This window comes from Charadrius vociferus, unplaced genomic scaffold, assembly GCF_000708025.1.
Source record: "Charadrius vociferus isolate BGI_N301 unplaced genomic scaffold, ASM70802v2 scaffold163, whole genome shotgun sequence".
In the NCBI taxonomy this organism is placed as follows: Eukaryota; Metazoa; Chordata; class Aves; order Charadriiformes; family Charadriidae; genus Charadrius; species Charadrius vociferus.
This window is the reverse complement of record NW_009648332.1, coordinates 14,919,864-14,930,987: the sequence shown is the minus strand read 5'-3', so window position 1 is coordinate 14,930,987 and position 11,124 is coordinate 14,919,864. Positions and strand designations below refer to the sequence as shown.

The 11,124-nt window shown below is 36.9% G+C and overlaps 1 protein-coding gene across 1 annotated transcript in view; it reads right to left on the bottom strand.

The window, feature by feature from the left end:
- Positions 1–11,124, bottom strand: part of RPAP2 (RNA polymerase II associated protein 2) — a 42,014-nt gene that overhangs the window by 29,127 nt on the left and 1,763 nt on the right. The window contains exons 2-9 of the mRNA XM_009884893.1: positions 10,621–10,666; positions 9,476–9,590; positions 8,710–8,808; positions 7,690–7,755; positions 6,433–6,521; positions 4,113–4,148; positions 2,295–3,234; positions 1,114–1,208 (exon numbers count right to left, since the gene is read on the bottom strand). Of these exons, the coding sequence (XP_009883195.1) occupies positions 1,114–1,208; positions 2,295–3,234; positions 4,113–4,148; positions 6,433–6,521; positions 7,690–7,755; positions 8,710–8,808; positions 9,476–9,590; positions 10,621–10,666 (1,486 nt within the window). The remainder of the gene's footprint in view (positions 1–1,113; positions 1,209–2,294; positions 3,235–4,112; positions 4,149–6,432; positions 6,522–7,689; positions 7,756–8,709; positions 8,809–9,475; positions 9,591–10,620; positions 10,667–11,124) is intronic.

Here is an 11,124-nt window from a genome sequence, read left to right as displayed (position 1 = left end):
GGCTTGGGGGGTTGTTTTTGTTGTGGGGTTTTTTTTAGTTAAAAAAATGCTTCTGCAAAATGTAGTTTGGCTAGCTAACACAAACTTCAGCCATAGAAAAGCAAAATAACACTACCAAAAGCACCACAATCACGGCCTTCAAACACTCATTTATCTGCATTGCATTGACAATGGGAGAATTTTCAAGGTCCTCTCAACTTCAACAATTTAGTAATTTTAACAGGTACAGCAGAGATGCCTTAATCTCTTTTCTGGGACTCCAGAGCTCTTTTATGTATATGAAAAAGTTCTCACGTTTGGAAATTTTTAAGACTCAACTCTGAGGGCCTTTAATGGTTGCAGCTAGAGGCATACTGACACCAGCCATCCAAATATCAAGTAGAAACTCTTTTAGCAAGACCTTTGCTTAAACTATTAAGAGGTTTGAAAACACCACTTCCTTCTGTGTAGATTTGTTTACGAGTAACAGTATGCTTAATGTACAGGACAAATATTCACACTCCGCCCATTCAAGTTTTTCAGTTTAGACTTGAGCAGTTGGTACATACAGCTATTTAAATATTTCTTATTTTATGTCCATCAGAATCTGCTTTTAAACAACTTACAAGAATCTAAATAGATTAGATTGTTTCCAGATAACCAAGGGAAAGGAGGATGATAAATAAAGGGCTTGCTGTGGGTATTTTTTTTTTTTTGAAGCACATAGTCTCATTTAAGCTCCACATGTCATACCAACACTTAGATCCAAAAACCACATAAATTTTCAGTGTAATGGCACAATCGCGTTGAATTCTGCCAGCTACTGAAGAGTGCGAAGATGCTGTCATGCCAGCCTGCAATGCTTGTAGGAAGGGGCAGGTTTCTTCTACAGAACACCCTAGTAGTGAGATTCTGGCATCTCACTCAGCAGACTGTGCAAACTGACATCTGCAACTGTACTGCAGATGACCATCTCAGAAATAAGTAAGTTCTTTAGGGCAATAATGGGTTTAAGTTATGACTAAGGCCACATAGAAAAAGCCAGAATGTCCTTGCACAGTGTCTTTGTTCTTAAAATGATGATGAATGAGCACCGACTTCAGCTTGATATTTACCAAAGTAAAGGATACTTACGCTTTTCTCAGTTTTTCAAGGACAATTCGCTTTCTAATCTGCATTTGTGCACTTGAATCAACAAGTGGGAAGCTGAGATCTTCCTGTTGATCATCCTGTATTAGACAAAAAACTTAACAGCTATAACCTAGTATTTAAAGTCAATGCATCAAAATAGTCACAGCTTATCAATAAATGTTTAAGCTTAAGAAAACTCTTATCTCTGAACAGAAAAAAAAACCCACCCAAACCAGTAATTTCTTAATGGACAGAAGTTTGTTTAATCTGACCCAACATACAGTCTGCAGCTAACCTATTTTTCCCCTTCCCTATGCTAGATACTTTAATTCAACTAATGGTAAATTCCTTCAAAACTTGAGTCACAACTTTTTCCAAGAAGCAATGTATAGCTTTGTTTTACAAGAAGCAGCATTATGGAAATAATACCCTCTGATGCTAATATCACACTTGAACTTCACAAGCAATTTCACATGCCATTACCAACTGTACAACCTACCTAGACTAGTCAGCATACTGTTTTCACAGTAGTGACAAGAAGACCCGGCTGCTGTCAGCTGGCTTGTCTGACCCAGAAGGTGTAAAACCTCAGACCACTCTATTTCTTGCAGTCTACAAATCCTCCTGAGGTCTTTTCCCAATTGTACAGATTTCCCAGATTGTACAGATTGCAGCAATACATCCAAACAAATCAGCAGGTTCCAATTCAGAGAATTTTAACGCTAAGTAATGCCAGAGATCTAGTCTTATTCAAGAAAAGAAATCCAATCTCAAGTATATTCTGTCATGAAGAAAAGGCAAAAAATCATCAAATAAAAGTTTTATTTAATGAATCAAAGAGGGAGGAAAAAAACCCACATGTTCCCTCCTCACCCAAAGCCTACTCTGTCTCACGACATGTTGGTTCACCTTCCTTACCTTCATGCTTCACAAACTGAAAGACCTCTAACAGAATCGAATGCGTCCCAAACAGTCATACAAACTCATTCTTACCAACCTAAAATATGATTCCTCCACCTTATGGGATTGTTGTGAATCTATCCAACCTTCCTTTTACTGTTTTACATTAATAGCTTGATGTTACCTTGGACATATCCACTTACGATGACAGAAACAAAGAGTCTGTGATAATTCTTTGAAGGCAGGGTTCATACAGACTTGACACTATTCCACATGACACTTACTTTCTCTTTGCTTGGATGTTCCTCTGGTTGTGCATGCGTCAACGCCTCTTCAGCCAAGACACACTTTCCTTTATAGAACTCTCTTACTCGGAGTTCTAGGAGCTCTGTTTCTTCTTTCAACTTTTCGTAACTAGGCACAGGCTTAACTATTCCACCTGGGCTTCTGAAAGGTAAAGAATAGTTCAAACTGTTTTCACACTCTCCTGCAGCAACAGTGTTGAGATCATCAGCTGCATCTAAGTCATCCTCATCAAGTTCTTCATTCTCCTGGTTGGCAGATGATATGCATTCTGATGAGCATAAAGAAGTGTAGTCTGGGCCATAGAGAAATTTTAAAGTTTCCTCAGTTCTCCATTCCATAAGTGTTTGCTTAAGCACTTCTAATAAACTGCCTTTGGAATTAATTGGATTCCTCAGTTCAGTCTTTCTATGTTCTTTTGAGTTAGCTAGTGTTCTTTTAAGATGTTCTGCCCCTCTTTTGCTCACACCTAGAAAAACTATCTGTGAACCACTACAAGTGTTTTCATAGTTTTCTGAAGCGCTTGATTTTCCTAGAGTCATAGTTTTTGAAGGCGTTGCAGTTATTTTACTATGAATAGAGTGAGCATACGTTTCTTCTTGAGCATCTAATTTACAATTAGATAGTCGTTCAGTGGCTTCTGCCACATCTGAGTCTTCGGTTTTAGGGCTGCAATCGGCTTTCTGAGCATGCTTCTTTTTGAGGATGCTGTTTCTGTGCAATTGCTGTGCAAAACTGGCTGAACTTGACTGACTTCCTGGTAGGACAGAAGAAACAAATTCTTGTTCAGTATCACTACTGCTGTCACTGGCTGTGTCACGAGAACCAGATTCACATGGATTTGAAGATATCCTAGGATTTTCAATGTCAGAAGCCTTAATTACTTCATCACATAATTTCACTTCTTCTCCAGACTGTCCACTGTAACAGAAAACACAAGCTATCAATGAAATAAGAAATGGGTGTTACCTGTAATTGCTTTTCATTCTTGCATAAGAAAGATAAATAAAGCATTTTCCCCTTAAAATAGATGTGTACTTTTTTGCTTTAAGAATCATGGCTGCTCTTCTAAAAGCCTTATTAACCTCAAAGAGTTGTAATGTTTTGCAATCAAGATGACAAGTATAGACACCACTAGGTAAGTGAATTCTCAGTTGCTTATTGGCAGTTAGTAAAGAATAGTAAACAAGGTATTAGTAAAGACAACAGAGTAATGTCAGAGTTAGCATGACGAATAGTGCAATTTTAAAATGAAGATAGGCATCTTAACATATATATGAATATAATACTCTAAAATCAGGGGCAGCAGGGCTGCTTTTAGCATATGTAAGTTTGCCACCTAATGGCCATGTGTTGCAAAAGAAAACAAACAAAAAGTCACAAGACAAAGCAAGGTACAGAGAGATGACAGAATAGCATGATTTCATTTTAGCTGATATAGATGTTTTAGACTAAGAAGTACAGAAGCTTTCATCACATATAATTGGCAACATTTTCTTTATAAAGAATAGATGGTATAAAATATGCAAAGTACAAACAGTGTATTTGTTTCAGATTTCAACAGGCTCAATTAAGACATACAGGCTAAGAGCAGCTGTACACTAAATCACACAGATCAAACATGCTGGTTTAGAATCAAAGGAAAAAACTAAACAAGTCAAATAATCCTTTGTGTAAGTTCTAATAAGATCTTGTCTATAACACAGGAAATCAAAGATTCCCTTTCATCTGATACAGTGCTAATATGTTTAACTATAAGTACCTGTAACAACAACAACAAAAAATATTGTTCACTGTACCTCTGTCCCTCCTTCAGCAGCTCTATATCTGGTGGTCTGCAAAAAGAAAATACAGAATGAAGATTTTCCCACTAAATCAATGTTCTTGAAATACACATTAATACATAAAATACATAGTTGAGTTTGGAAGGGATATCTGAGGATCTTCTAGCCCAACACCCTCTGTACGAAGCAAGGTTAGTGGGAGCAGGTTTATACATACATGTTCACAGAGCATGACTCACTTGCCTGCAGCACAATGCTGTTCTATTGAACAACATTTGACAGAATCAGCAAGTCACACAAATGTTAGCCAGAAAGGACCTCTGGAGGTCTCTAGTCTGACCTCCTGCTTCTCATGCTATTATCACCAGTACTAGATTAGGTCAGACACAAATTAATGAAATTTAAATCTTGCAAACCTCCAAAGATGGAGATTTCAAAACACTGCTGACTATCCCATTTCGTTCCACCATAATCTTAGTGCAATTTTTTTCCCAATGTCCAAACCGAACCATCCATGCAATAATTTGTGGCCATCACCCCTTGTTAATTTTTCTGCCATCAATCAAGAATAGTTTGGCTCTGTAATCTTTGTAACTTTTTTTTCAAGTAGTGGCAGACTGCTTTCAGATCACCCTTTGGTCTCCTCTTCAACACAGTAAACATGCCAAGATCCTACAGGTCACAAAGCTCCTATAGTAAAACCAATCCTGGGCTGTTTATAGAAAAATGCTCCAAATTAACACACACACAAAAAAGAATATTCAGGTTATCTTTACTTACTTAAAATTTTACTTTGTTAAAAATTATTAATGCAGTATAACTTGATAGCCTAAAGTGGAGTTCAAAGGTTTCCAGAAACTAAGAACCATAACTAAACAAATTCTGATGGGTTTCTTTCCAAAGCTCTACTTGCAGTTAAACTGCTTCAATTCAGTTATGAGGCAGCATCACAATGCTGTTAATTTTATCCAACACTAAATGTTGAAATGTCCTACGAACGAAAGAGAACCTTTTAAGCATCCACTAACACCTCTCAGACAGCATACAAAACCCCTGACATGTTTCAAAAGATGAAAGCTGCACCACTCATATGGATGAACTGAGTTTGGAAACTAAAGGTGATAACAATGATTTAAATCTCTGATTAATGATTAAACTCTTCTTCAGAGTTTTAAGTGGAAGTTGCAGTCATTTCTATCAAAAGAATTTCAGATATCCTAATGTGTAGGCGTTTATCAGTGTGTGCACATATATGTGGTTATGCACATGTATGTGGTTGTGCAAACAGATATACCTACCCATGAACTATCTGGGCTTTTGTTTGTTTCTTTGTTTTTTGAAAATACCACCTCCCTACCACCACACAGCATAAATAATTAACTACACCAGGTATATCAGAACTACACACTTTCCATGTTAAGAATAAAGGGAGATTTTAGAAATACTTTTTTGAAGACAGCAAAACAAGAGCAGAAAAATACTGGTAAGCTTACTTAAACATTAAACGAAGAGACTAGTTTTACCTACTAGAATCCCCCAGATCAAATCAGGTGGCTCTAAACCTCTTCTCTCATTGATCAGGTATTTTGTATGACCGATCTGAACTGTGAAACCAAGCTCACACATATAATTTCTGCTAGTTTCTTTTGTTGAAAACCAGGAGACTACAAAAAGTAGCGTCTTGGAGAACCAAAGCTGAATGAATTCATCTGAACACCCTCTAGGCAAGTATTTATTGTCAAACACTGACACCCATTGGCTGAATTCATTATTTGCAAGCCTATGTTTCCTAAGCCAGGAACACGGACTGCATCACACTGTTCCACAATGTGTATTGCAGTAACAGCAGAAAATGGGCAATCTGAAATTAGAGGTTTAGCCAGGATAAAGAACATCTTCATGTTACAGTCTGCTTTCAGGTGTAAGTCTAACCTTAAGACCAATGCCAAGTGCCGTGCTAAAATTAGAAAAATCTTTCAACAGGATAAGATGAATTCATCCTGTACGTTATACAGTTTGCAAAAATCCAATCCTAGTAAGTACACTGTAAAGTTAATAGGAGTTGACTATTATTTATGACTAGTCTGCCCTCTAAACTAACGTGGTCACGTCTGCTGAGAAGTTCTGAGTAGTACTGAGTTATGTCAACTATTGTGATCAATATGCCAACAACACTATTAAAACAAACACCATGCTAAGCTAACATGTTAATATCAGTGACCTCTGCTTCAACCTAATCATTTTGATGAACTGCAGCTAATTAATTAGCATTGCAGCTTGGATAGAGAAAATAATATTCTCAAAAGGAGCAATCAATGTATAAGGTTATACTTACTTTTCTTCTTCTCGCATCCATACTGGACTTTTGGAAATTTGAGCTTCAAAATATTTAGATGCTCTATAGCAAAAGTTGCTGCAAAAGCACTGGAAATTAGAAAGCAAGAAAATATGACTAAAGATAAATTTAATACTCATATAAAGGTACTGAAGGCATTGGTTTTTTATGCCTATAAAATATAAGTACTAATTCAGTCTTCTTAAGCCTACGACCAGGTGCAAAAGCAAACCTTTTAAATACATCTATCCCTTTCCCCACAGGTCACTTGAAGATGCTTCTTTTTTCCCCACTTTTCTGTTTTTTGCATTTTTATTACATACTAAGAAGCAAACCAGTGCTGGATTCTACATAAAAATAATAAAAAAAAAACCCTAAAATTGTTCAAAGACCAATCCCTAATCCAACAAGATGGTCATAAAGACATGCAATAAAATTCTGGTGTTCAATAATGGAAATTTTGTTTGGCAACAGAACTTGGATATTTTGCAATACTCAGAACACCACCTAAAATTTTGTAGTATCTTTGAAAAATTAACCTGAATGCTTGCACCATGAAACAAGACAAAACATCCCACTTCTCCGAGTCTTGCTTAGCAGGTTGAGAAAGCAATTCCCATAATTTTATGTATCACAGAGTTGTAACCAGAGGAAAAGAATATGTACTAGCTACACTGAAGAAATTCATGCTGGAATTAGAAATACTTATCCTACATTTTAGCATATAAGCACCTGTAGGTGATTGCGTATCCTGTAAGCAGGCAAAGAAGACTTTTACTCAACCACACGCATGAATATGCTTAAAGAAAGAAACAGACAGGTTTTCTGTTGAAAAGTCCTCAAAAAAGAACCCTAATGCATAAGATGTAACTTGTATTACACTACTGCAAACTTCAATGAATGAAAAGGATGTGCACTTTGACCCTGCTAAAGCTCATTGACCATACTGGAGCAAAACAGAGAATACTTCTTCACAAGTTTCTTTTCACAGATCAGCTGTACCACATTCAAACTGCTATCCAAATAAAACCTTCTGTGTTATGTTTAAATTTAGAAAAGAAAGTAAGTGGGTTCTTGGCTTTCCAAAGAGCATCTAGAAACCAAAATGAACAAAGAACTTCATATCCTAACAGTTCATGAACATTATTTTTGTAAGAACCAAACTGGATCAAGCCACTATATGAACGCTGTTACAAAATGCATTTCTGATGTTGAGACAATACTAAATACACTTTAGAAATAGACTGGTTACCATACCTTTCTTTCAGTGATATCATAAACTCTGTTCGTTTTTGTTGAAATTCTGTACTTCTGTTTTGGCACCTAAAACAATATGCTTTCATCAGCAAGACTGTTACTTCTATCACAACTTTACAGAAAGCTTCACTTTTAATTCACATATTTTAATAATGTAAGAATGGCAATTTATCTCTAATCATTTACATCTCGCTATCAGTAGAAGACAATTTCAGATCTACAAGAAATCCAGCACTGAACATAAAACAACTGAGCTGCCATGGTAGAATGTTTACTGATGTACAAGTGTTGGGCAATTACAAACAAGTCCTTCTCTAATCTGTATCTACTTATATGCACATGAGACCGTACTGTCAGAGACATCCACCACTACCGAGACAAATCCAGAGAGAAACTTAAATAAAATATAATATAGTTTCCAAGTGAATTTCCGTGGGGATATATGAAGTCCAAACAGTAATTTTTTTTTGCACTTGAGTGTATTTTTTTTGGATAAACAGGTGTACCACAACTGGTACTACATAATAGGTTATGTGACTGAACTCTGAGCTCTGCTTAAACTCTGACATAACATACTTAAAGAAGCGTGACTATGATTTTGATACAGGTAACATACATTTTTAGAGCAGATGTATATGCATTTACATAGTGATATCCCTGCATTGTATTATTTTTTTCACTTCAATCCTTCTCAGAAATATGTGGTTACACTGAAGTAGGAACAAGATCAGACTCTGCATGCAGAAAGGAAGGCTATGAAGCCATACCTCATTCATCTTTGTTACTGTCAAAGTAGATGTTAACTAATTCTGTCACACAGTAATGGTTGTCAACTGATCAAATTTTACCTTTTGCATCAGAAGGATTATACTAAAATGGAATGATATGATGCCTGGCCCATTACTTGACAGTATTTTAATCTATGTTTAATATTGCAAGTTTAAAGTTAAAAAGCAAATGCAAGAGAAAAAAATCGTGAAGAGATCCTTATGATAACAGCATTAATAAAAAGCAACTTACATTTTCCAGTTTATTTTGACATAGAGGATAACCACATAGTTTGATGATAGACCGTTCGTCAACAATGTCTTTATAGTGAGATGGAGTAATAAATTTTCCCTAAAATTACAAGAAAATAGTTCAACAACAGATACTGGAAAGTCTGTCTTTTTTCATACTCAAAATACCTCATAAAAATACCTATTTGTAATTTTATAAGTTATTTATTAAGCTTAATAAACAACACTTAGAACCTACACAGTAAAAATAGTAAAAGACTAAATATGGAAAGAAGACAGACATGAGCACTTCTTTTTACGTATAGAAAAGCCTCATCATGTTACCTCTATTTGCACCTATTTTCATAATTTTCCTCTATTTACATGTTTTGCCCACCTGTTTACCAGCCTATTTACAACCTTAACAGAAGTAATCATCATACCATTCCAGCAAAACTTTGGGGCATTATAGACACTTTGTCTAAATTCACAGATGATGTGATGTGGACCTAAAATTTTATACTTCACCAATCAGTCCAGAACCACAGAGGCATAAACAAATGCTGTGGTAATAAAGCGAGGATTCAAAAATGTACACAGTCCTGCAAAGCTAAGGCATGTTTTCACTGCAGAACCCTTGAAAATAGGGCAATCATCATCAGAACTCACAAGAGAGGGAATAAATGATTTGCCTACTTTAAACTGCAGCAAATTGTTCCAAGAACTCAAAAAAAAAAAAAAAGTCGAACACTAAGATACAAAACAGTATAAAAACTTGCAACACCTACAGAATTCAGAAGGAACTCTTCAGTAATGTTCTCTTCCAGGAGTTGTTCAACAATATGCAATGCTTTTTTCTCAAATTCAATCTTCTTTCTCATAGCAGCCTCCAGAGCTGCTTTCCTGTAACAGAACCAATGCTGAATGACAGAGCACAGATTTCCATAAAGAATTTTCCAATTGTATCTTTACCTTTTTTTTCTGAAATACAGTAGCTTACATTTTTCTGCATCAGACCATGTTGGCCAAACAAAGCAACAAGCAACTGGACTAGTAATTCTGGAATAACCACAAAGGAGTTTCCAACCTTGGTTAGCTTTATTTCCACCCCAGTCAGGAAAAGTATTGGCTTGCATTGCATTGCAATAATTCCATACAACGTTACCCAACTTGCAAGAGAAGTAACCTGACCTGGCTGGACAAAGACTTTGGGACAAACAATTTACAGAGTGTTGCCAGGAGAATGGGAACTGGATGAGGCATGGAAGAGTGGGAAGAAAAAAAGGACTGGGACAAGACTGAGTGTGAGGGTACAAAGTAAAAGAAGGAATAATCAAACAAATACCACCACAGTAGATTTCCTGAGTGTTCCTGAGTCTTGCCGCTATTCTATTGTCAGCAAACACCCAGAGAGCAACCATTTTGGTGTCTCCAATCTCCATCTGGCAGCACTTCCCGCAGAGGTTGTCAACGTACAGTCATTCTGCTGTCTTAACCGATAGAGGTCTATGCTACTGACCTGGAAGTCTAGGTCTACTACCGAGTCAAATGAACATTCAGCTAACTGTCCATGGCAGAAAGTGTTTTTTCCTCTCAAGTCTGGTTTCTAAAGCAAATTAAAAAAAAACCCAAGCATGCAAAGAAGTTAAGATGGCAAAAAGCAAGCACTACAGACTAAGGAAATACAACTGTGGAGGTTAGATTCATAAACTTTTAGCATGTTATACAATGCACATATGTGTGTGCTGTTAGAAGTTACACAGCATCACTCCAAACAAGCCTGCGTGATGTTGATGCTGGTGATCTCCTGAAGTTACTCACAGTATTCTGAGAAAGCAAAAAAACCCCAACCCATGCGAGGCAGAGAATGCAATTTCAAACACCAACATGAGGCACAACATGAACGCCACATATTGTTGGTTAGAAATTATACCTTTGAGCAGCATCTTCATTCTTCAGAGTAACTGAATGCTTATTTCCTAAAAAGCAAATATGCAAATGGGGAAATATAGGAATTAGTATACTTTCTTCCTTTAACAGTGGAAAACTTTGGAACGCGAAAAATATGAAAACCTTTGAACTGCAAGCATAATCAAGAGGATTGCTCAGAAACTTTTGGTGGCTGAGAGTGACTTCAGTAAGCTCATAATCATTTGGCAACTAGTTAAGACACAGTTTTTGTAAGTGTGAGGGCAGACAGGCCCAGCTCTCTTCATACGCCCTTTCCTCACATTCTGTACTGTCAGAAAGCTAAAGGAAAAATAATTCTGACAATAACTTTGTGCCAACCCCATCACTCCCGCCCAGCTTTACCCCTGCACCCCACAGCTGGGAAACCCTGTCCTTTCCAACTGCCCCACCACTGGATTTTGCCCCGGGCAGGACTCGACGACGCCGGCAGCCTGAGGGGACAGCCGGGCGCCCGGCCCCGCCTCGT